At 42.5% G+C, this 26,471-nt stretch overlaps 1 protein-coding gene across 8 annotated transcripts in view; it reads right to left on the reverse strand.

Moving 5' to 3' along the window:
- Positions 1 to 26,471, reverse strand: part of SLC44A3 (solute carrier family 44 member 3) — a 116,681-nt gene that overhangs the window by 10,164 nt on the left and 80,046 nt on the right. For 5 of the 8 annotated variants that reach the window (XR_007154598.1, XR_007154599.1, XR_007154597.1 and 2 more), the window contains exons 13-15: positions 4,515 to 4,652; positions 1,988 to 2,224; positions 423 to 591 (exon numbers count right to left, since the gene is read on the reverse strand). Coding sequence is in view for 1 of the 8 variants with exons in the window: in XM_047869641.1 (XP_047725597.1) it covers positions 490 to 591; positions 1,988 to 2,224; positions 4,515 to 4,652 (477 nt within the window). In the remaining 7 variants the exon portion in view is untranslated. Of the gene's footprint in view, positions 1 to 403; positions 592 to 1,987; positions 2,225 to 4,514; positions 4,653 to 26,471 lie in introns of those variants that run through there. The other 3 variants (XR_007154601.1, XM_047869641.1, XR_007154602.1) reach the window with 3 other exon arrangements.

The raw sequence follows: 26,471 nt of genomic DNA on the forward strand, positions 1-26,471 counted from the left end.
GTTTAAAAAGTCCTCTTTCCCAGGTCTTATAAGATACTTTATCATTTCTTTACTTAATCCACACAACAATGCACTCTATGCTGGAGACTGAGGCTTGGGAAACTGTAGGGACCTGCCCATCGTACACAGAAAATGACAGCCAAGATTCAAACCAGTATTTGACCCTTATTTGGCCCTCGCTTACTCCATCGAGACTCACGTGCCTCAAAAGCACCTTAAATCCAACTTGGAATAATCTTCAAATCATCTTCAGGAACATTGGTGGGGACGGGGTGGGAGTATTTTATATTCATACCCCAAGGTGGATATACATCGATAAGGAACTACTGAATCTGGAATAGGATATACTTTCATGGTTCTGGTATTATAATGGCCAAACAATAAGGACAAAGACAGTGAAGAATAGGGTCTATCGGCCTTACCATTTATTCTGTGAATGGCTCTTAGAAGAAGGACACTTTCCAGGGGCAACACTCTAATGGGCACCTATCACACAACGGGCTGGAGTTCTGTTCCCTCCTCGTTCCTTAGTGAGTTCTCCTCCCCCTGTGCCCTCGTGTCTTTTAACTTGTTGATCCTTTTTACAAAACTCTGAAAAATAAAAGAATGAGTTAGACCAGTGTTAGCTATCTGCACCAACCGCAACTATTTATTTGACCATATCATTTAGGGGAATTTAATCCTTAAAGTTTTCCCTGTTGAATTCAAGTTTTTTAGGGGGTAGATTCCCAAGTGGATTTGTAATCAGAAAAGTATAAATCAGAGAAAGAAGCCTCGGTTAGCTTCCTACCATCGTCGGGAAGAATTTCTTTAGGCTAGATACAAATAAAGTGCTATTGTATTTTTAGGTTTTCTCTGGAGGAGGTGGAGAATCTATTTGATTGTAAAACCATAGATGTGCTTGTTAAACCTCACTGCCTGGCTGAGCCAAGGAGTGCTCTGAATGCTGTTTAAAAGCAAAGGGGCTAGGGGCGCCTGGCTGGCTCAGTCGGTGGAGCATGAGACTCTTGATCTCAGGGTTGTGGGTTCGAGCCCATGTTGGGTACAGAGTGTACTTAAAAATAAAATCTTAACGGGGCAGCTGGGTGGCTCTGTCGGTTAAGTGTCCCACTTCAGCCCAGGTCATGATCTCACGGTTTGTGAGTTCGAGCCCCGCGTCGGGCTCTGTGCTGACAGCTCAGAGCCTGGAGCCTGCTTCAGATTCTGTGTCTCTCTCTCTGCCTCTCCCCTACTTGCACTCTCTCTCCCAAAAAATAAACACTAAATAATTTAAAAATAAATAAAATCTTAAAAAGAGCAAATGGGCTTTAACACCTAAGTTTTATGACAACAGAATAAAAGTACTAAAACTCACTTGACCCAGACAACCAAGAGACTTCATTCAGTTGTTAAAATATCCCTGTCTACTCCTGATAAGACAAATAAGCAACGACTGTGTTGGGAACAGCTGCCTGCTATTTCCAGATAGAAGCTGTAAGGGACTTGACAGGGTGTGGCTTTTCCTGCATCGGTGGGGCCTCAGTTAATAAAAGGCCTGAGAACCTCAGATCTGTCAATACTGGCACAGATGGTGATGTGTGTGCCCCCTAAAACACAAAGGGTCCGTTGTGACGCTTGAGGAGGCAAAAATGCTTTAGAGAAAGATCAACCGCTAAACCTCCAGACCACCCAAAAAGCCGGACCCCGCCAACAGGACCAAAGGGACTTGGACTGCTCTGTCCAGAACACCTGCCCAAGGTCATCTGGTCCGTATTAATTGTTCAGCTTCACTTCTCTCCAGGGAGAGTTTCCAATAAGGGAAGTGGGTTCAGCCTCAGAAAACAGAACCCAAATCTCACTCTAGACATTCAGGCCAGTGGCAGAAGCACACAGAGCCCTCTGGAAGAACAAACGAGGCTAGGTACAAGCCTCCTTTACGTGTGAGCCTTCAACACTTTTTGAGATTTTGAGGATAGAGACTGCAGCAGGAAGTGAGATGTCTGCTTACCAAAAACTCTTGGTCCATAAAGTAGGGCTTTTCCGACGATCCATCATTTGTTTCCAGATCAACAGCAAAACACAGGAAGAGTGCATCCAGCACAGTTTCAAACACAGATAAGAAACTATGGGCTACGAAGTAGGCAAAAAAAGCAACCAGCAGCAGAGGGACTGCCCACACCTGGAGGGCACGATTGTAGTTAAATGCCATCAGTCCTCCAAAAACAGTGAGACACATCACCAACACCTGGCAAAACAAGACTTCCCTGAGAACCTTTATAAATTGGCCAGAATATTTGAGAAATGCTTTCTGTCATTTACAAGTAGTAGTTTCATATACATGCATATGTGGGTGCCCTGTTGTAAAGAAGGCTTGTCAAAAAATGTGGTCCAATGAAATTAAGAAAAAAAGGAGCTATGATACCACAAGACGACCCAGTTAATTCAGAGTAAGGATAAGAGAGTAGATGTATTTACATTTTTTATCTGTGCCTAGTTTTTGTATTTATATAGATGTAATGATAGCTGAAAATATTAAGTTTTTTCACGTGCCACTCCCATAAGTATCTTCATTTAATACTTTTGTTGTTGTTGATTGATTTTGAGAGCGTGCGTGCATGCATGTGTGTGCACACAGGCTGGTCAGAGGCAGAGAGACAGAGGGAGAGAGAATCCTGACGCAGGGCTCAATCTCACGAACTGTGAGATCATGACCTGAACCAAAATCAAGAGTTGGACGCTCAACCAACTAAGCCACCTGGGCGTGCCTTCATTTAATACTTTTTAATAAGTGCCATTTTTAAATAACAGTGCAACAATCCACTGGGTGGATATACTGTAATTTAATATGTGATTGTTTTTACCCTAGGGATTACTGGAAGGGCTTTCCAGTGCTGGTGTGGGGAGATAATAGGATTAATCCAGGCTTTTGCCATATTTAATTATATTTCCAGCAACATGATTACAGACCATGATGTTCCTTTTTATATTAAAAAAAATTTTTTTTATACCTAATTCTTAAACAAATAAAATGGAGTATGGAGTCCATCTGGAATCCCCGTTGCCCTCGGATACCCACAAAGATGGACATGAATGTCTGAATGGGACTTCATTCAAAAACAAAGAATCACTGGTTGTTACATGCTCACTAGAAGCTTATTAGCAATTACGTGTTCCTTGTGGGAAATACAGGAAAATGAATTATTACCTAAAATGAAAGATAATTCTGTTATAAAGATGAAACCTCATTCTAAAATTTTTGGAAGCAGTTATTAGAGAACATCTTACCAAACTAACATAGGCAATATTATCCATTTAAAAACAACTGCAACTTAGATGATTTAGGCTGTCTTGAAAGGCATAGTCAGTTTGAGCCACCGTTGCATGAAAAATCTCTGGGGGCCCATCTGAGTCTTAAAATATATGTGCAACTAACACACACACCTGTGAAATCCATGCATGTTATAACTTGTTACTTAATACACCAGAGACATTTACCAAACACCACGGAGGCACAAAATGCTAAATGAGCCAGGAGTCCTCACATTTGGCTGTGGCCAGGTCACAACTGGAGACCAAGATCTTGTTCACTTTGGGGTACCACTGAAGGCCTCAGCATTCACGTCCTTGAGAAGGAATGGTTGGAAGGAGCCAGGATGTCTAGCTTGGAATAGCACAGACGTGGCAGGAAGGTCAGGAGGTCTGGGGTCAGGGATTCGAAGGGCAGGCAATCAAGTGGAAGTGGGATCAGGCAAACAGGTGTGCAGAATTAGGCCCCGTGGGTGACAATCACAAGCAAAGGGACACACCATGTGGTCCAGTGTAAAGAACCTTCAGCTTGAAGCATGGTCAGTTAGAGGCTATCATACCAGTTGCATCCATATTTTAGTTAACCTAGAAAGGACACGTGTTATCTTTGGTCCAGCCTGAGGTCTGGAGTTGTTAAAGACCCCAAGTTCAGGCCTTGTCCTTTACACGTGAGATGGAGCTCTAAGATGCTCGTTCACTGCACTGCACATAAGACTACCCACAATTCCTTGAAAAATGCTATTCAGATGACAGTGGAAATGTACCTCTGACTCCACTTGGGACGTTAACAACCTGCCTTTGTATTTATGGACTTAATGCCTTTAAATAATCCAGACATTTCATTAGGTTTCAGTACTATTTCCATATGTTTTATGACAGAAGCCCCCCAAAATATATCCATTTAATGAGGCTAGTAGCATTTTCATTTTAGCTATGAAAAAGTGGGAGCCAGAATGGTCTAGAGAACTGATCATTGCCGAGAGAGAAGGGTTAGGATGCAAATCCTGACTCTACCCATTGTGCGATCCTGGACAAGTTATTAAGCCTTAGTTTTCCCATCTGCAAAATAAGTTACCTCACAGGACTAAGGATTAAATGAGAGAATAAGGCACAGCATCCACTATAGAGCAAGCACTCAAGAAACGTTCGTTCTCTTTCAAGTCTAGCTCTGTGGCTTAACGTCTGGATCCCAAGTTTCTCTATTTATTATTTTAGTGAGGACATCTCACCTTTCCTAGAAAAATTATGAAGTCTCCAAAGCAGTTAACAGATGTGAAATGACTTGAATTCTTGGATAAGAGTTTGAGCGCATCTTTTGCTGATGTACAAAAATCTGTCCCATTAATGGCAGTTGCAGCATACGCATTCTGAAACAAAAGACAATGGTGAAAAAGATGATGCTTCTTATATTGTTTTAGAGACAATATCATGACAATACAGAATAGTTGCAAAATAGAGAAAAATGGTTGCTATAAACCCACCATCTCTACCCATAATAAATCATTTCAGTTTCAAAGTCACCTTCTGGTCTCTGGTTATATTCACATATATTTTCACATAGTTGCAGTAAATGGAAAAATAAGTATTTCTGGTCAATACGGTGTGGATGGGACATCGCTCTACAAGCCTGGAAATGATAGGTAAAGCAGAAACTTTTTTAATGAACGGCAGAGTTTGAGGGCAGGGAAGGAAGTTTAGGTGCTAGAAACAAAGCAGACCCTAGCAATTAATGAGACATGAACCCACAGGCTCAACGGGCAGGAAATCAGTAAAGGCTTTAGAGGTTGGGGCTGGAAACTTAATCCCTTAGGGGTAAAAGACAATATTCAGGCCCTTGTTAGGGAACTGAACTCTCAGCATAAATTCAGACTCAACCAACTATCCTGGGAAAGTGGTACAGAAATACACTATCTGCCTGGGGCCATTGAAATTACTAGAGTCTAGGCAGGGGCCAAGCAAAACCACATCCTCGTAGGCCAGGGAATGATGGAGTCCCACAGACAACCACCCTTGAAGACAGTGAAGTAATGCTCATAAGAAAATTTCAGATGGCCCAGGCCCAAGGAAAAGAACACCACAACAAACAAGAGAATCAGTACCCTGAAAAAAAATCTGAAATATTCAAGAAAGTGCGTTTAAGATGCTAAGACAATGGGGTTGGGGGGCACCTGGCTGGCTCAGTGGGTAGAGCATGAGAGCATGCAATTCTTGATCTCGAAGTTGTAAATTTGGGCCCCACGTTTGGTGTAGAGATTACTTTAAAAACAAAATATTTTTTTCCTTTTTTTATGTTTATTTTTTGACAGAGAGAGAGAGAAAGACACAGAGTGTGAGCAGGGGAGGGGCAGAGTGAGAGGGAGACAGAGAATCAGAAGCAGGCTCCATGCTCTGAGCTGTTAGCACAGAGCCTGACGCGGGGCTCAAACCCACGAACCGTGAGATCATGACTTGAGCCGCAGTCAGATGCTTAAATGACTGAGCCACCCAGAGGGCTACTTTAAAAATAAAATCTTTTTTTTTAAATTTTTTTTTTAACATTTATTTATTTTTGAGACAGAGAGAGACAGAGCATGAGCAGGGGAGGGTCAGAGAGAGAGGGAGACACAGAATCTGAAACAGGCTGCAGGTTCTGAGCGGTCAGCACAGAGCCCGACGCGGGGCTTGAACTCACGGGCCATGAGCCGAAGTCGGACGCTTAACTGACCAAGCCACCCAGGCGCCCCAAAAATAAAATCTTAAAAAAAAAATAAATAAATAAAGGTGCTAAGACAATGGAAAGAATAGTGACCAGAAGGAAGGAGGAGCTTGGTATGAAAAGTGAAGAGACAGAGTCAAAAGCAAATCAAATAGAAATCCTAGAAATGAAAAAATATATAATTTTCGTGGCACAGTATCACTTTACGTATCTTCTTCCTTTATATCATGAGCATTTTCTTGTTGCTCCATGGCTTTTATAATTTTAATTTTTAATAAATACACATTCTGTCAGGTGTGTGTGTGTGTGTAGACAGGGCATATATAGACTATTTTAAATATTTTGCTATTATAAAAACTATGCAATGGACATCTTAATTTCTGGATTTTGGATCATTTTTTTTTTAATTTTTTTTTTTTTTTAATGTTTATTTATTTTTGAGACAGAGAGAGACAGAGCATGAACGGGGGAGGGGCAGAGAGAGGGAGACACAGAATCGGAAACAGGCTCCAGGCTCTGAGCCATCAGCCCAGGGCCCGATGCGGGGCTCGAACTCACGGACCGTGAGATCGTGACCTGGCTGAAGTCGGACGCTTAACCGACTGCGCCACCCAGGCGCCCCTGGATCATTTTTTTTTAATGTTTATGTATTTTTGAGAAAGAGACAGACAGAGAGAGAGAGAGAGAGACAGCGTGAGCAGGGGAGGGGCAGAGAGAGAGGGAGACACAGAATCCCAAGCAGGCTCCAGGCTCTGAGCTCTCAGCATAGAGCCCAACACAGGGCTCGAACTCACAAACTGTGAGATCATGACCCGAGCTCAACCAACTGAACCACCCAGGCACCCAATGGATTTTGGATAATTTCTTAAGGATAAATTTCAAAAACGAGATAACTAAATCAAAAAGGACAAGTATGTGTTTGTGGTGTTTATGTTCACAAGGGAAGATTTCCTGGATCTTTTTCCAAAATACCTTCTTCTTATGACCATATGAAAATTTCAAAACCATCTATTTCTTATATTTCCCTTGAAACCTTTACAAATGCTATTTGCACTGCAGTTTACAACTCAGAATTTGTAACTTCCCTGGAAAAATACACCGTAATACCACCTGTTGGGGTTTTGTAATTTCTTTCAGCTTAGGAAAAAGATGCAAGTTTTTTTTTTTTATCTCCTGATATACAAATTAATCTTTTCCTATGCCCATTCAAAAACACTGTAGGGAAACCAATTTGGAGTCTATTGCAGTAACCCATCTCCCAGTGGTACAGCTCTTAATCAGAGTAAGTGATAGAGGACACGTAGAATAAAGGGGTAGAATTTACCAAACTCCCTCTTGACCAAGGCCAACTAGAGATCAAAGTCTGGTTTTCAAAGACAAAAGGCTGGGTACCCACCTCCCCCCAAAGGGTACCCTGCTTGCCTCAGAGGGGATATTCTCAGTCAGATGTCAGATGACTTCCCTGTAGAAATGCCTTAATGGTGTTCCACAAAGAACTTTTGGTTTCTGACTTGGATGGAACATAAAATTTGCTTTTAAAATCCCAAACTGGTTTTGCAGAAAGCTGACCCCAGGGGCACCTGGGTGGCTCAGTTGGTTGTGTCTGACTCCTGATTTCGGCTCAGGTCATGATCTCATGGTTTATGGCATCAAGCCCCATGCCAGGCTCTGTGCTGACAGTGTGGAGCCTGCTTGGGATTCTCTCTCCTCCTTTCTTTCTGTCCCTTTCCCCACTTATGCCCCTGCTTGTGCCCTTGCACACATGCATGCACAGGCATGCCCTCTCTCTCTCAAAATAAGTAAATATTAAAAAAAAACTAAACTGAACTAAAACCGGCCCCAGTTTGGGGACTTATGTCTTGAGTACGGAGGTGGAAACTCATTTGCTCTTTGCTTAGCATCTTCAGTCATCTAAGATTCTATGAGCCCTGATGACCAACTCATTATCCTGAAAATACTTTTGTGTGGTAGGTGGATAAAGAATAACATAATTCTTCTTTTAGAGACCAGAAACCAAGACCAAGGGCATTTCTCCAGATCCCCTGGTAAATGTTTTTTTTTTTTTTTTTAATTCTAACTTTCCGGACATTACACAATCAGTTTTCATTAGGACAAAGTGCTATTTAAAAGCATGGTGGTTAAGGTAAGCCAGGCAGTCTCTGGGTTCAAATCCCAGTTCTGCCACCCACCGGCTGTCAGTCTTGGGCAAGTGATTTAACCTCTCTCCGACTTCCATTTCCTCATCTATAAGTGAGTTATAGCACCTACTGCAAGGGGGCGTCGGGAGGATTAAAGAACATATTCCCTATAAAGCAGTCAGCAAAGCGCCTAGCACACAGAAAGCTCGTAGTAAAGGGGAGCTATTATCATCCAGACCTCGCCAAGGATGACCTCATTTACAACTGGGAAACACAGGCCTCTCTTTCAGCCCTGAGGAGGTGTGGAAAGGGCCCAGGGTTTCTTTATCCCTGGGCTTTGATCCCTCACACTCTCAGAGATCCAGGAAGGGCAGGCCTGGCTTCCCAGACCACATTCCAGGGCCCAGCCCGGTCTTTCTTTGCCGTGAGGCTCTGTCCCCAGCTCACCAGCCCACCACTTCCGGCCTCTAAACTGGGGTTCTCCGTGTACTTCCCAATTTACAGCGGGGACTACAGTTTTCACGAGGCCTTCCTTTCCCTTCAGATCAACATCCCATGGTCAGTTCAGCACTACTGGTCATAAGCAGTAAAAATAGATTCTGCTTCTTGGCTAAAATGATTCAAGGTTAAAATGGTAATTTCTCGCACATGTGTTGACTCTGCAGATTTTTGGGGGCCTATAACCATTGATCTTTTCTTTCATGTTTCATGCCCACTGAAAGAGAGCATTAAAACCACTCTGACGGGGAAATTAGATATGCCTTCCTGCAGTTACTACACCACTAGTATTTTACCACAAGGTTCAACCCTGAGTGCAACAGAGAGACCTAGAATTAATGTCTGAATGAATAGCTGGAGGAGGGAAGCATCACTCGAGACACAGGATATGGACTGAAAATTCCTGCAGTTTCAGCATTAGCTAATTTATATTTACTCTCAGTAGATGCTGCTTTCTTGTCAGGCAGCTGGAAGATGGACTGCCCTAAATATTCGAGGTGGTGAGTCCTCACTCAGAGCATTTGTATTTGCCTGGGCTGACGGAACTTGGGGAGAACGAGCTAAGCCAATTTGCAGACCCTAACAATGTGTGGAAAGGACTGGATATTATAAGGACCGGGTTAACATGTTTTGTGGGTTGTGAGTGTTAATCAGGAAATCCTGAAGGCTAATCTTTATTGTGATTTTTTTTTTTAGCATTTATTTTCGAGACAGAGAGAAACAGAGCATGAATGGGTGAGGGGCAGAGAGAGAGGGAGACACAGAATTGGAAGCAGGCTCCAGGCTCTGAGCCATCAGCCCAGAGCCCGACGCGGGGCTCGAACTCACGGACCGTGAGATTGTGACCTGAGCTGAAGTCGGACGCTTAACCGACTGAGCCACCCAGGCACCCCAGAAGGCTAATCTTTAAGCAAGACAAGAGGTAGTGGTTTCAGGCTCCTAATTTGTTACCAGACAACATTAAGTGTGCACGTTTCTTTAGTGCCACCAAACAAGTGGATACTTCTGCGTCTTGAAATCAAACGGAAAAGAAAGATTTCCAACTCGACGATGGGAGCTCCTCAATATTACATCTCCATTCTCACTCCCTTGCCTGGGATTAGAGACCCCTCTAGATGTGGTTTGATTAGCTTTCCAGCTTTCAAGGACTGTCACAAGCAGGTGGGGAGGGTGTGGGGAAGGACACAGACAAGGAACGTCCTGCATGGCAGTGAGGACTGGTGAACAATGAATTCTAACTCAGGAACGAATGTGAAAGCAACATGGAGGAGAAGCACAGGCTGGGGGTGGCGGGGAGGAAGGAGCAGGCGGGAGGGGAGCAGCGAGGAAGAGCTCACAGAAGTGGCGCATAGCTGGTGAAGTTGACTGTTCCCTGCAGAAAACTGGGATAGGCAGGGGCTGAGGCAGCAGCAGGAGGCAGTGAATGAGACCGAAGTGCCCAGAAGAGATTGTGGTGGGAAATGGGTCTGGAGGAGTCCTGAGCTGGACCTCAGTGAGGCTGAAATGCCATCCTGTGGAGCAAGGGAAGAGACAGAAAGTTTCAGGAGTCCTGTCATTTTCAGCCTGTGCTTCTGGAAGCTCTCCCAGGGCAGCTCTCCCCTCATCACTGTCTCCTATTTAGCTACCAAGCCCCGTACCTCCTCTCACCTAAGCCTTTGGGGAGCCCTAAGTACCTCCACAGTGTCTACTGGGCTCTGCTTAAATTATGCATAAATACGGTGCAATCATCCATCCACTGAGCACGCTGGTACTTAGCAGTCACAAGCCAGGGGCCAGGCCCAGGGAAAAGGAGCCCTTCTCTGGGGAGGAAACAAGATTATTAGGAATCGTAATACTTGTAGGATTCTTCCCAAGGTTCTCGGCTCCCCTGCACCCCACATCAAGACGCACCTTAGCAATATATCCCAAATGGTTTGCCATAGTCCTGATGGCAGTTTCCTAATTTGTTTCTGCGGTCTTTTTCTTTCTTTCTTTTGCTGTCAGCAGGCAAAGTTTCACACAAGTGAAACTTCTGTGTGCAAATTAATAATAATAAATAGTAATAATGGCAAGTATTCATGGAATACACACAATGTGCCAACCCCTGTTCTTATTCTATATTCCCCTGAATGCATTACCTCATTTACTCGTCTGCAAACCCCAGCTGGATGATAAGGTTGTTGAGGAAACTACAGCACAGAGAGGTGAGGCAGCACGCCCCTGGGGCTTGCACATGCAACCCATGTTGCATCACTCCCACGTAGTAGATCTCTGACTCATTCAGGAAAACATTTACTGTGAGCTATTCTTTGTGCTTTTCCTTCCAGAAGTCTCCAAATAACAAAGTGGTGCTCTCATGAGATGTATCGTGAAGACGGGGTAAGGATGGGGCAGGAAGGCTCAGTGGAAAGAGGCTGGGTTCCAATCACATTGCCTCCAAAGACTGGCCGCGTGGCCACCACCAAGTAATGTCACTTCTCAGTTGCCCTGTTCCACAGCTTGTAAAAGGCGTCTGCCTGCTCTTAAGTTCTGTGTTAAAAATGCTTTATGTTTGCCCTCTACTTTATGTCACCCTCCTATTATCATGTTATGTAATCTCATCGGTTTATGACCATTCACTGAAGTCATCACCACGGGTACTATTATCCCCCTTTTACAGAAAATGCTAATCACTGAAGAAAAATGAAAGAGACTGAAGTATACTTTTAGGTGACAGAAAAGCTGGGTTACCTCCATAATTTACTCTGAGAGTTGTCCAAGAACGTTAATCGCACCTTTGGCAGAAGGAACATTTTTGCTCCTTAAGTCAAAACTGAAGCCAGCACAGTTCAGCCCTGTGTCCTTCCTCAGCTAAGGGCAGCCGTTTGTCCCCCCACTAAACTGAAGTGGTTCCTTCTTTTTCTGGAGAAGATGTGAACCTGAGGTTCTACTGACTCTTCAAAAAGGTAAACAGAGTTTCCCTCCGCATAGGCAGGAAGGCATGTGGCAAACAACATGCCATGAATAGCCAGATTTAATTCTGGCATGCCTTCCTCATAAAGTTCTGATATTTATCAACTCAAAATTCAACAAGAACTACTAAAACAAACTTGAGAGACTGGATGGTGAATAAATAACCCTGGTATTCACGCTTCCCTCAAAACTAAAAGAAATACAGTGAAACCTGAGCCCAGATACATCCCCATCCATCCAAGCATCCTTCCTTGGGATTACAGTAAAACTTGCAGGAAGCATCCCAAGTCTGTTTCATCTTGAGCTCTGTTTTTGGCAGGAACGCATGCCCAGTGAGGTGTACACACAAATAGCCTCTGGGCCTTCCAGGGCCTTGCAGCCACCCTTCAGAGCCATTCAGGAGTTCAGAAGTCACTAGCTGTAAAAGCCCAGTGAGATGGTGAGCAGGGGAAATCTTCCAGTCTCCTCCAGGGTGGGGGCCAGGTGGGAGGTGGATGGAAAAAGGACCGTACCTATGCTGAGAACTGTGCTGCCTGTAGAGCCATGGCAGTGCTGTCTGGTTTGTTCTTTTTAAATTTATTTGCTCTTTGCTCATTTTTAGAATAATGGCTTTATTATTCTATGCCCGTTATTAAAAAATTAAGCAACAGAGAGACAAAGCAAGGAGGGGCGCCTGGGTGGCTCAGTCGGTTAAGCGTCCGACTTCAGCTCAGGTCATGATTGCACGGTTCGTGGGTTCGAGCCCCATGTCAGGCTCTGTGCTGACAGCTCGGAGCCTGGAGCCTGCTTCGGATTCTGTGTCTCCCTCTCTCTCTGCCCCTTCCCTGCTCACACTCTGTGTGTCTCTCTCTCAAAAATAAATATTAAAAAAAATTTTTTTAAAAAGAAAGCAAGGCAATCACTCTGGTCCCACTCCTCAGAAATAACCATTGCTAACATCATGTGGACCGTACCCCAACATTTCTCTGCAAGTATACCAGACAAAAGGAAGGAAGAGCGGATGGGCAAACATATGTTATAAAATGGAACACTCCATGTGTTATTTTATTTCTATTTGTTTATTTCTTTTTAAAGATTTTAATTTTTTTTAATGTTTATTTGAGAGAGCGAGAAAGACAGAGAGACAGCAAGAGAGCGAGAGAGAGAGCAAACGAGCAGTGGAGAGACAGACAAAGAAGGAGACAAAGAATCCAAAGCAAGCTCCAGGCTCTGTTCTGTCAACACAGAACCTGATGCAGGGTTTGAACCCACAAACTGTGAGATCATGAACTGAACTGAAATCAGATGCTTAACTGACTGAGCCACCCAGGCACCCCTAAAGATTTTATTTTTAAGTAATCTCCATGCTCAACATGGGGTTCAAACTCACAACCCTGAGATCAAGAGTCACATGCTCCACTGACTGAGCCAATCAGGCACCCTTCCCTATGTTATTTTAAATAAAAATACTAATGTTAATTTCACTTCACCAGAAGAAAATGAAACTAAACTGGAAGTAAAGGAATATTTGAATTTTAGGCAAATGTATCTTCATAAATTAGCCTTAGGTTTCTAAAAGAATCTTTCTAAACTCAGCATTAAAAATGTTAAAAGAAAAAAAAATGTTAAAAGATCACTTACTGCTTTTATTTGTTTATTTAACACTGTATCTTAAGTTTAGGCAACACTGGTGGTGAAAGATGGGTGGTCTTTCACCCCAGGGGATCACCATACACAAGACCATTCTTTCAAGTTTAGGAGAAGTAGCTGTTCTGCCTAATTCACAGAAACACAAATAGAAAGTCAAGCAAACTGAGGAGACAGACGAACATGCTCCAAATGAAAGGGGGAAAAAAAAACTCAGAAAAAGAACTAAATAAAATGGAGATAATCAATCTACCTGATAAAGAGTTCAAAGTAATGGTCATAAAGACGCTCACCAGACTGGAGAGAAGAGTGGAAGAACTCAGTAAAAACTTCAACAAAAAGATGGAAAACATAAAAAAGAACCAATCAGAGTTGAAAAATATGATAACTGAAGTAAAAAACACACTAGAGGGTATCAACAGTAGATTAGAAGATATGGAAGAATGGTCAGTGATCTGGAAGACAGATTAGAGTGGGAGGCGTCCAACCTGAATAGCAAAAAGGAAAAAGAATATTAAAAATGAGGACAGACTAAGGAATCTCTTGGACAACTTCAAGTAAATAAACAGTATAGGGGTCCCAGAAGGAGACAAGAGATAGAAAGGGGCAGAAAACTTATTTGAAGATATAATGGCTGACTACTTCCCTAACCTGGGGTAGAAAACAAACATCCAGGAAGCACAGAGAGTTCCAAACAAGAAGAACCCAGGGAGATCCACACCATGACACATAATTGTCAAAAGTTAAGGATAAAGAGAGAATTTTAAAAACAGCAATAGAGAAGCAATTAGTAACACACAAGAGAAACCCATAAGACTATCAATTGATGTTTAGCAAAAACTATGCATGCTAGAAGGGAGTGGCATGATATATTCAAAGAGCTGGAAGGAAAAAAACTTACAACCAAGAATACTCTACTCAGTAAGGTTATCATTCAAAAGTGAAGGAGAAATAGAGAGTTTTCCAGACAAAGAAAAGTTAAATGAGTTAATCACCACACAACTGGCCTTACAAGAAACATTGAAGGAACTCCTTTAAGTGGAGGACAAAAGGCCATAGCTAGAAGTAAGACAGTTACAAAAGGAAAAAGTTTCACTGGTAAAAACAAACAGGGGCATCTGGATGGCTCAGTCAGTTAAGTGTCTGACTCTTGTTTCAGCTCAGGTCATGATCTTACAATTGGTTTTTGTTTTTTTGTTTTTTATTTTTTTTAATGTTTATTTATTTTTGAGACACCGAGAGACAAAGCATGAACGGGGGAAGGTCAGAGAGAGAGGGAGACACAGAATCTGAAACAGGCTCCAGGCTCTCAGCTGTCAGCACAGAGCCGGACGTGGGGCTTGAACTCACAGGCTGTGAGATCATGACCTGAGCCAAAGTCGGAAGCTCAACCAACTGAGCCACCCAGGTGCCCCCATGATCTTACAATTGTGAGATCAAGCCCCATGTCTGGCTCTACCCTGAGTATGGAGCCTGCTTGGGATTCTCTCTCCCTCTCTCTCTGCCCTTCCCCCACTCAGATTTTTCTCTCTCAAAATGAACACTTTTTAAAAAAGCAAACATATAGTAAATGGAGTAGAGCAATCATTTATAAAGCTAACATGAAAGTTATAAGACAAAAGTGGTATAATCAATTATACCTAAAGAAATTAGTAAGAGGACTCACAAAACAAAAAGATGTAAAATAGGACAACATATACATAAAATATTGGGGAGGAGAAAAAAAAAGTTCTTTTAGAATGTGTTTGAACTTAAGTGACCATCAACTTAGTATAGACTGCTTTATACTTAGGATATTATATATGAACTTCATGGTAACTACAAACCCTATAATAGATACACACAAAATAAAGAGAAAGAAAACCACACGTAACACTAATGAAAGTCATCAATCATAATGAGAGTCAGAGAAAAAGAAACAGAGAAGAACTACAAAAACAACAAAATGGCAACAAGTCAATAAGAAGTTTAAATGTAAGTGGTCTAATTGTTCTAATCAAAAGTCATAGGGTGGCACAATGGATTAAAAACTAAGACTTATCTATATACTGCCTATAAGAGACTCAGTTCAGACCTAGACATATACAGACTCAAAGTGAAAGGATAGGAAAAGATCTGCCATGCAAATGGAAGAGGAAAAAAAAAAAAGAAAAACTAGGATAGCAATACTTGTATCAGACAAAATAGACTTTAAAACACGGGCTGTAACAAGAAATGAAAAAGGGCATTACATAATGATAAAGGGATCAATCCAACAGGAGGATTTAACAATCATGACTATCTATGTATTCAGTGTCGGAGCACCTAGACATACAAAGCAGATATTAATAGACATAAAGGGAGAAACTGACAGTAATACGATAATAGTAGTGACTTTAACACCCCACTTACATCAGTGGATAGATATTCAGGCAGAAAATCATTAAGGAAACTGTGATTGACACAGTAAACCAGATGGACTTAAGAGATATATACAGAATATTCCATCCAAAACCAACAGAATACATATTCTTTTCAAGTATACGTGGAACATTCTCTAGGACAGATCACACGTTAGGCCACCAAACCAATCTCCACAGATTTAAAAAGACTGAAATCATATCATGCATCTTTTTGGACTACAACAGTATGAAATTAGAAATCAATTACAAGAAAAAAACTGGAAAAAACACAAACACATGGAGGCTAAACAACATGCTACTAAACAACCAATGAGTCAATGAAGAAGTCAAAGAGGAAATTTAAAAATATATTAAGACGGGGTGCCTGGGTGGCTCAGTTGGTGAAGCGTCCAACTTCAGCTCAGGCTATAATCTAGTAGTTTGGGAGTTCAAGCCCTGTATCAGTTTCTGTGCTGACACCTCAGAGCCTGGAACCTGCTTCAGATTCTGTCTCCCTCTCTCTCTGCCCCTCCGCAGCTTGTGTTCTGTCTCTTTCTCTCTCAAAAAAAAACCAAAATAAAACAAAACAAAAACAAAAAACAAAACAAACAAAAAACCCCACCCCAAAACATTAAAAATATGTAAAGACAAATAAAAATGAAAACACAACAGTCCAAAATCTCTGGGATACATCAGTAACAGTTCTAACAGGGAAGTTCATAGTGATATAGGCCGACCTCAAGAAACAAGAAAAATCTCAAAAAAACCCCAACCAAACCTTACAGGTTCTAGTTCTAAAGGAACTAGAAAAAGAACAAAACCCAAAGTTAGTAGAAGGAAGGAAATAATAAACATCATATCAAATAAAATAGAGATTTAAAAAAATAGAAAAAACCAATGAAACCAAGAGCTGGTTCTTTGAAAAGATAAAATTGATAAACTTTTAGCCAGACTCATCATGAAAAAAAGATGATCCAAATAGATAAAATCAGAAATAAAAGAGATGATGCCACAGAAATACAAAGGGTTTTAAGAGACTACCATGAAAAATTACAAACCAACAAATTAGACAACCTAGAAGAAATGGATAAATTCCTAGAAACATGCAATCTTCCAAAAGTGAATCAGGAAAAAACCAGAAGATCTGATAAGATCAATTAATAATAACACAATTGAATTGCTAATCAAAAACCACCAACAAACAAAAATCCAGGACCAGATGGAATCACAGGTGAATTCCACCAAACATTTAAAGATGAGTTAATACCAATTCTTCTCAAAGTGTTCCAAAAAATAAGAGGAAGGAAAGCTCTCAGATAAGTCCTATGAGGCCAGCATTACCCTGATACCAAAACCAGACAAAGATACCACACACAAAAAGAAAACCACAGGCCAAGATCCCTGTTGAACAAAAAATGATCAACAAAATAATAGCAAACTGCATTCAACAATACTTAAAAGGATCATTTATCACAACCAAGTGGGGTTTATTCCAGGGTTATAATGATGGTTCAAATATCCACAAATCAATCAATATCATACACTACATTAACAACATCAAGATTAAAAAAAAAAACATGATCATCTCAATAGATGCAGAAAAAGTATTTGACAAAATTCAACATTTGTTCATGATAAAAACTCTCATCTAAAATGGGTTTAGACCATAAGAGACCCTTAAAAACTGAGAATAGACTGAGGGTTGATGGGGGGGGGGGTGGAAAGGAGGGGAAAGTGGGTGATGGGCATGGAGGAGGGCACCTGTTGAGATGAGCTCTGGGTGTTGTATGGAAACCAATTTGACAATAAATTTCATATTAAAAAATTGTTAAAAATTTAAAACAACAACAACAAAAAAGAAAATGGGTTTAGAGGGAATATACCTCAACCTAATAAGAGCCATATATGAAAACCCACAGCTAGTAGCATACTTGATGGTGAAAAACTGACAGCTTCCCCTCTAAAATCAGGAACAAGACAGGGATGTCCACTCTTACCACTTCTTTCAATAAAGTACTGGGGAAAAAACCACAAAGGACTGGAAGTAAGTCCTAGCGACAGCAAACAGACAAGAAAAAGAAAAGGCATCCAAATTAGTAAGGAAGAAGTAAACTGTCACTATTTGCAGATGACATAATACTGTACACAGAAAGCCTTTAAGACTCCACCAAAAAACTAGTAGAATAAATAAATTCAGTAAAGTTTCAGGTATACAAAATCAGTATACAAAATTAGTATACAGAAATCTGTTTCGTTTCTATATACTAATAACAAAGTAGCAGAAAGAGAAATTAAGAAAACAATTCCATTTACACTTGTACCAAAATAAATAAAATATCTAAGAATAAACTTAGTTGAGGAAGTGAAAGACCTGATTTTAGAAAATTATAAAACACTGATGAAAAAAACTGTAGACACAGAAACAAATGGAAAGACATACCACAACCATGGAATGGAGGAATCAATATTGTTAAAATGTCCATACTGCCCAAAGCGACCTACAAATTCAATACAATCCCTACTAAAATACCAATAATATTTTTCACAGAACTAGAACATATAATACTAAAATGTCCGTGGAACCACAAGAGACCCCAAATAGCCAAAGCAATCTTGAGAAAGAACAAAGCTGGAGGTATCACAATTCTAGATTTCAATATACACGACAAAGCTATAATAATAAAATCAGTATGGTACAGCACAAAATAGACACACGGAAAGAACAGAGAGCCCAGAAATAACCCACACTTATATGGTCAATTCATCTACAACAAAGGAGGCAACAATATTTAACTGGGAAAAGACAGACTTTTCAATAAATGGTGCTGGGAAAACTAGAGAGTTCTGTGCAAAAGAGTGAAACTGTAGCATTTTCTTACACACAAAGCTAAACTCAAAATGGATTAAAGACCTAAATGTGAGACCTGAAACCATAAAACTCCTAGCAGAAAGAGGCAGTAATCTCTTTGACATCGGCCTCGGCAACAAGTTTCTAGACATGTCTCTGAAGGTAAGGGAAACAAAAAGCAAACATAATCTATTGAGACTACACGAAAAATAAAAAGCTTTTGCACAGCAAAGGAAACTATCAACAACAAAAGGAAACCTACTGAATGGGAGAAGATATTTGCAAATGCTGTATCTATAGTAGGGGGTTAGTATTCAAAATATATAAAGAACTTATACTAAGTCAACACACACAAAAAACCAAATCACTCAATTAAAAAATGGGCAGAGGACCTGAATACACATTTTTCCAAAGACATCCACATGGCCAACAGACACGTGAAAAGATGCTCAACAACACTCGTCATCAGGGAAATACAAATCAAAACCACAATGAGGTATCACCTCACCCCTGTCAGAATGGCTGGAATCAAAAAGACAAGAAATAAGTATTGGCAAGGATGTGAAGAAAAAAGAACCTTTGTGTACTGGTGGTGGGAAGGAACATAAATTGGTGCAGCCACTGTGGAAAACAGTATGGAGGTTTCTCAAAAAATCAAAAACAGAAATGCCACATTATCCAGTTATTCCACTATTACATATTCACCTAAAGAAGACGAAAACACTAATTTGGAGAGATCGATGTGCCCCTATGTTTACTGCAGCATTATTTATAATAGCCAAGACACAGAAGCAATCCAAGTGTTCATCAACAGATAAATGGGTAAAGGAGGTGTAGCATATATACATCATGAAATGTTACTCAGTTATAAAAAAAAAATAATGCAATCCTTTCCATTTGTGATATGGATGGACCTAGAGGGTACTATGCTGAGTGAAATAAGTCAAACAAAGAAATGCATATGATTTCACTTATATATGGAATCTAAAAAACAAAACAAAGAGCAGAAACAGACCGAAAATACAGAGAACTGACGGTTGCCAGAGGGGGAGGGGGGCAAAATGGGTGAGGGGGAGTGGGAGACACAGACTTCAGTTAGGGAATGACTAAGTCCTGGGGATGAAAGGCACAGCATAGGGAATAGAGTCAATGGTACTGTAATAGGGTGTGTGGTGTCAGATAGTAATTGCACTTGTGGGAGCACAGGATACCACAAAGCTGTGCAATCACTATGGGGTACACTTGAAACTAATATAACACCATGTGTCAACCAGACTTCAATAATTAAAAAAAAAAAAAGAATAAAGATAGAGGTTTAAAGGAGATTCTGACTCCCCAGAGAGTAATTTCTAAAAAAAAAAAAAAAAGGAAGATGAGAGTCCCCTGCACACGTTGTCCCACCTCCTGATTTTAGTGAGTTTCATTGTTATTCTTTACAGTGTCTGCAGGGCCCCTCCCGATCCCTCTAATGCTGTTCCTTCTGCCCAGATGCTCTTCCAGAGACCCAACTCTCTCTGTGAAGCTAACGATTGTTGAATGATAAAGGTTTGCTTTTGGCAACCCAAGAATGTTTTCTAAATAATATTTCTTCACACAAAACCCAAACTCAGATGTTTGTTACCTTTGTTCTTTCGGTAGAATGTTAGGATTAAAAGGCACCCCAGACATCACCCAGGAACACCCTCTTCTTTTACTGATGAGGAAATGGAAATCTCAACAGGTCGAGTGACCAGACATAGGTGACAAACATGGATTAGGTCTTCACAGGCAATGCCCCTTCTTCCCACAAATCCAGAAAAAGCCAAATCAGGCACCCGCATCTTGCTGAACCTGACCTGTCATTGGCACTCTGCAAAGCAAACCCACCAGAACAACAATTTCATTAAAATTGATGAGGCGTGTCCAGGATACAGAGCTTTGAAGGAAGTGCTGCCTTGGTCCAGTATGCCCTTGACCATCACAAAGGGCTCTCCTGTCCATTTATCTCCTTTGACCCGTGCATATTCAGTGGAGGGAATGACTAAGGCAGAAGGGAGGCTTGATCTTCCATAAGGCAAGATGCAACTTGTGGATCCATGAAATGGGAAATGCTCGTTCTGTTTTTTTGACTTCAGGCTTTAGTAGATAAGAGATTAAATAGATGGGCTGTCCCTGTTAGTGGAGACCACTGGTTTCCCCTCCCCTTCACCCTTCTCCTTGACAAGCAACTCCAGGAAGCACCATGAAGCCCCTAAGGTACAGAACTGCAGTCCTACGGATCACCACATCGTAGTGCCATCACCCTAGATAAGCTCTTCAACCTCTGGGTAGGCCTCAGCTTTCTCGTTTGTACAAAGAGGGTAACACCACCTGATACGGAGCATCCCCGAGAGGATAAAGTCAGACTGCATGTAGAATGTCTACCATGGTGCCTGGCATACCGTAAAAACTCAATAAATGGCTATTATCTATAGACTTTAGAAGACTGGTTCTCTAGAACCATAAAAGAATGTCACGCATCTCTGATCTGAAGCGCAGGACCGTGGAAACGCCAAGAGGACACAGAGTGCGGAAATGGGAATGTTTACATGTTTTTATATACTGCACAGTTTGGGCAGATAATTTTAAGTCAAGTGTCTGTCCCTTCACGAACACGTTTTTGGTGGGCTTGGGGCTGCTAAGGCAAAGACTGACCTGCACGGAAAGGCCTGGTGACAGAGAGCCTGGTGCTCAATGGAAAGGTCACTGCTTGCAGAGAATGATTACTGGTTTGTACCATAGCTCGGCCCAGCTTGCAGCACAAAAACTCTTAAGAAAAATGCATTTGCTTAAAGACACTGACTGTAATTACAGATCTTTTCCTTCTGAAGCTTCGAAAGACTATCAGCCCTTCCACATTAGCATCCTCTGTCCATGGCCACTTCTCAGAAAGCAGTTTCCCTGGAAGTCAGCCTGAGGTGTTGGTTAGTGCAGCTCTAACAAGAAAGTAGTGCAGCTCTAACGAGAAAGGGTAGCTCTTTTGAGCCAGAATTTCTGCTTTCTTTATTGCCTCCCTGCTAGTCTTAGCAGATGCTAAAAGCTGTGTGAGGGCGGCATGAAGCCAGGGCTGGTACTGAGAAAGTTCAGACCCTCGTATTCAATCACCCTTCCATCCACAGACAAGGTCGGGGCTAGGGGCAGGGCACTGAGCCAGGTCAGCAGCCTCGTGTTCTTGGGACCTCACCAAGCTTCTTCGTTGCCACCTTGATGGAGGCAAGACATAGGCACAGCAGACAGACCCCGAGTGCCTTTCCCTGCCCCCACTGAGATGCGTCCTGATGAAGGCATTTGGCCTCAGCTGTCTCACTGCCCGGATGAATGCAAGTATAGCAAATGCTCCTCGCTGCCCCGCCCCAGCCCGACGCCAACTGAGGCTTTCTGTAAAAGGCAAAAGGAGGGTGAAGAGGAACCCACTCGACGAACTGTCAAAGCCTGGATCCACCTGCCAAAACTTTTAGGAACCGTCTAGCCCCACCTAGATAAGGAAGCAAACTGAACCCAGATCCCTTGTTTCCCCTTCTAGTTTCAGACCTTGCTCCTCAACCATCTATAGAGATGACACTGTAAATGGAAGGAGTGTCCAGCGACCGCAAATACAGGTGTGGCGGCTTCCTCTTCCTCTGCTCTCTTGGCCTGTTTCTTTTCCCTGTGTACTTTCTCCTTTTCCTCTTCTCCACGTCCCCCACTCCAGAAGGACTCAGGCTGTGCACTCTTTCCCTTATGTGAGATTAGGGGGCAATTGAGGGCTGGGGGCATGAGGACACCCAGTTGGCAACTCTTACTAGCTTTTGCTTTCCAAAATTTTAAGCTCTTTAGCTCTTACCTACCAGTGGAGAAGGTGAAGGAAGGGGATTCTCGATATGAACTAAACGTCTCGGAGCCATAGGTGAGCATGTAGGTCTTCTTCCACCCCTAGATTAGAAGAAGAGACTCCCCTGGGCTGAAGGAAAGAGGGAAAAGAGATCTGTGGGTCCTGACCCGGGACACTAGGTCTCCTTTTTCTCAGCAGAGCATGAAGAAGAGGCAAGACTCTAACAGGAAGTGCTCACTCCTAGAGTCTGGGTTTGCCAGGAGCGAAGGGCTTCCAGAGACACAGGCTTTCAGGGCTAAAACCTGAACCGTCTCACACAAAGCAGGAAGGTTGGTTATCTGACCACTACGCATCCAGGCAGACAGGACCATTGAGAGACTTGCAAAAGATTCCTGCTCCCCAAAACACAGCCTGAAGATGGGATGCCATGAAGAGGAAAGGTGGATGTCTAAGGGCAACCCATGTGTACTAATACTTGGGGACACCTGAAATCTCCTAAAAGCCCATGGGGGGATAGCCCAAGAGTAACAGCTGAAATTTACTTCCAGTCCAGTGTAATGGAGCTCAAATCAGAAATTAGGTTAAGAGACACGATACAGTATTTTCTACACACCTGACTTTGTGATTGAGATTCACACCCATATGAAGTCAGGCAAGGATGACACATGGAAGCCGGGGGGCCCAAAGCACTGTCAGATTCCAGCCTGCAGCAGAACATGAATCAGTGACTGGGGCATCGAAGGGGCCTTTATTTCCTCAACCACTATGATGCGCATCTTTCAGGTTGTTGTCTACAAATACATCCTTTAGTCCCTGGCCACCAATCACTCCTTCCTCCCAAACTAGTCTCAATGTCGAGGACAAAGACGACTGGGGGATGACAGGAGAGGAATGTCCTCACAGTCACGGTCTTGCTTAGAAGGGTATGGAGGGGAAGGCACAAGTTCCGAGGTGGGCGGTCTGAGCCTTTTGACAATAGCTGTTCCAGAAGCAGTCTCAGATAGAGAGAAATGACATGAAGAAACCGCTTCCCATCATGGGGAAGATTAGATTTGGGGTAGGAGCTACTTCATGGATTAATTTCATTTCCCATGCTAAATGAATTTGGGAAATGTTGAAACTTAATCTATCATCTTACATTTTTAAAAAATTTTATTTAAATCCCAGTTAATATACAATGTAATATTAGTTTCAGGTGTACAATATAGTGATTCTACACTTCCTTAGAACAGCCGGTGCTCATCACAACAAATGTGCTCCTTAATCCCCGTCACCTACAGGATGGGTTAAATAACGTTTACATTTCTTAAGCACTTAGGGTAATGCTGAGAACTAAGTTCCATCTTCCATTCTGAACCGCCTTCCCCAACTCAGCCCCACTCCTGGCCCTGAATCACAGATGACGGCAGGGCCAGCCTCGGTGGCCCAGCAAGCGTGGCACCCGCAGCAGACACAAGCTTGTGGATGAGAAGAACATAGTCTGTCTGCAGCTGCCACAGCCCCATATCAGGTGCTGTTCAGAGCAGTATTTTCATGTGTCACCTGCTTACTTATGAGGAAACTGCATTTTGCTAACTTCAAAGGTAATTTTCATAAACCAAAGTTAAAAACACGGGCCATCTCCCTCAGCATATTTCCTGAGTGTGGTTAGAGCATGCCATGATGAGAAGGTACGAAGGACATTAAGGGGTTGCTTCATGGTTACTCTGACTTGTGAAAAGAGACTTACAGTGAAGCACATGGTAATTCCTTGGGTCCGATGCTCTTTGAACCAGTGTTGTTGGAAAAAGTCCCAGCTGCCCTTGGTAGGAAGTGACACAGTGGCCCTGGACTGCTGAAAATGGATGTGAAGTGCCAGAAAATGAGTTCTAGGTAAGGAAAAGAGGGGCCAAATGCTTTGCCGTGCAGGGCATGTGTCCTTAACTTCAGGCTACAGTCCTTTCTGGTGGGCTGATCACGGGTTTGGATGTGAATGTTGATTTCCGTCACCATCACCCTTCGTGAGAGGGAAACCTGGGCATTATTCTGGACCTCGGGGACTGGCAGCACCACTCCTAGTTCGACTGCCTCCAGCAAGTCATTAGTGCAGTGGTTATGGCTGAGGGTGGGTGGGGAAGAGAAAGGTGTATTTTGAGGAATTCTCTATGGATGCTGATACACTTCTGAGCAGGCTTCATGAATAACCCCAGTAGCTCCACTCTAAATGCACAGGACAGAAGCAGAGCTCTTCACTTAGTGGGCTGATAATCATGATAGTGACTTCCATGTAGTCAATACCTGCCTCGACACGTCAAGCACAAAACTAAGAGTGTTGCAAACATTATTTATTTATATATAATCCTGGGAGATAGGCATTGTTCTACCCAATTTGGCACATGGAAGACTCCCAGTATTTGATGAGTGAATAAGTCAACTAAAGTAAGCAAATCCCCCCCTTCCCCTCACAAAAGAAACTAACACTTATGGAGCATGTACTGAGCCAGACACCATGCTATCATATTTATATGTATTCGCTGGACTGACCTTCTCACTGCCTATGAGATAGGTTTAAGAATTTTGCTTGGGGCGCCTGGGTGGCTGAGTTGGTTGAGTGTCTGACTCTTGGTTTTGGCTCAGAGCATGATCCCAGGGTTGTGGGATCAAGCCTCATGTCAGGCTGTGCGCTGAGCGTTGAGTCTGCTTAGGATTCTCTCTCTCTCTCTCTCTCTCTCTCTCTCTCTCTCTCCCTCCCTCCCTCCCTCCGCCCCTCTACCCCCTAGATCTCTTTAAAATAAAATTTAAAAAATTCTTTAAGAATTTTGCTTTATGTGTAGGAAAACTGAGGCTGAAAAGTTAAACAACCTGTCCAATGTCACACAATAAGTGGAAGAGCCCAGACCTGCCTTTCTTCTTTCTACTTTATCAAACTGCTGGGAAATGGGTATATGGTCCAGACCCAGGGAGGGGGAAAGAGGGGGAGTAAGAAGGAGCTTTCATCAGATATGGATAAATGTCTTCCAGAAAAAGGGACTAAAGTGTGAGAAGAGAAGAGGCTTGGAGAAGGAATCTGAGAGCTTGGAACCATTAATAAGAACGGAGATCCCACCCATTTCAGGATCCAAATGTTCCCCACTGTTTTGCTCAGGAGCATGAGACTGACTTCCATGGTGCCCAAGGAATGGAGGAGATTTACATATGGTTCTGCTTACAAGGTAAGCTAGGGCAGCTCACATTGTGTAATGTGGCATACCTGTCTGTCCCCAGTGTCTCAATGATGTTTGTGAGGCAGAGAGAGAAAATGATACGAGGTAGACAAGAGGATAAAAAGAGCTGACCCTGGTTGAGGCTCTGAAGCCCACTGGACCCCAGACTCTGCATCATGAGGTGAGGGTGTGCCATGATCTCTAGAATTCTAGGGTCTGGATTCCTACCCTGTGGAAGAAATGCCCTAATAGACTGCAGAAGACCTGGGTTTGAATCCTGGTGTGGGGTAACCTTGTATTTGTGTTTCCATGGCCAGAGACTTCCTTTAGGATATTACCTCTCATGTGCTCCCTGAAGGGGAGGCTGACTTAAGGTAATTTTGAGGGGTAGGAGGAGACCTCAGGCTGGCTCAGCCCTTTGTTCTTCTCTTTGGGATCCACCTGTCACTGAGAGAGCACCTTCTTAGCTCCTCAGAGGTAAGCTTACAGAGGAGAACCCAGAGGCAGGTCTACATCATTGGCTGGGCCAGGGAGAGGGTGAGTTGGGCTGTTTCAGGAATGAGACATTAATAAACTGTTCCTACAATACATTTTCTGACACACTTCTTAGGTACTCAAGGTGATTTTTTTTAATGTTTTAAGGCATTTTTTAAAAGACTTTTTTTTTTTAAAAGAAATCTCTGTACCCAACAAGGGGCTCAAACTCACAACCCTGAGATCAAGAGTCACACTCTCCACCAACTGAGCCAGCCAGGCGCCTCTCAAGGTGATATTTTTAATCCTCACCTGCTTAACTCTTGTGTCTCTCAGTTGTTCAGAACTTGGACAAGGATTTATTAGGTCTCCAAAACTTCAACACTCAGCTCTGTTACTTTCTTCCTGTCCTAGAGCAGGCTGCTACTTAACTTGTACGAACCTGACTGCATCATCTATTTAAAACAAAAACAAACAAAAAAGGATAATCATACCTTCCTCACAGGATTATTTGTGAGGCGGAGATGGTTAATACATGTAGTTAGCACAGTGCTTGGCACAATGCAAGTGCCCAGTAAATGGAG

This window comes from Prionailurus viverrinus, chromosome C1 (assembly GCF_022837055.1).
Source record: "Prionailurus viverrinus isolate Anna chromosome C1, UM_Priviv_1.0, whole genome shotgun sequence".
Lineage (NCBI taxonomy): Eukaryota > Metazoa > Chordata > Mammalia > Carnivora > Felidae > Prionailurus > Prionailurus viverrinus.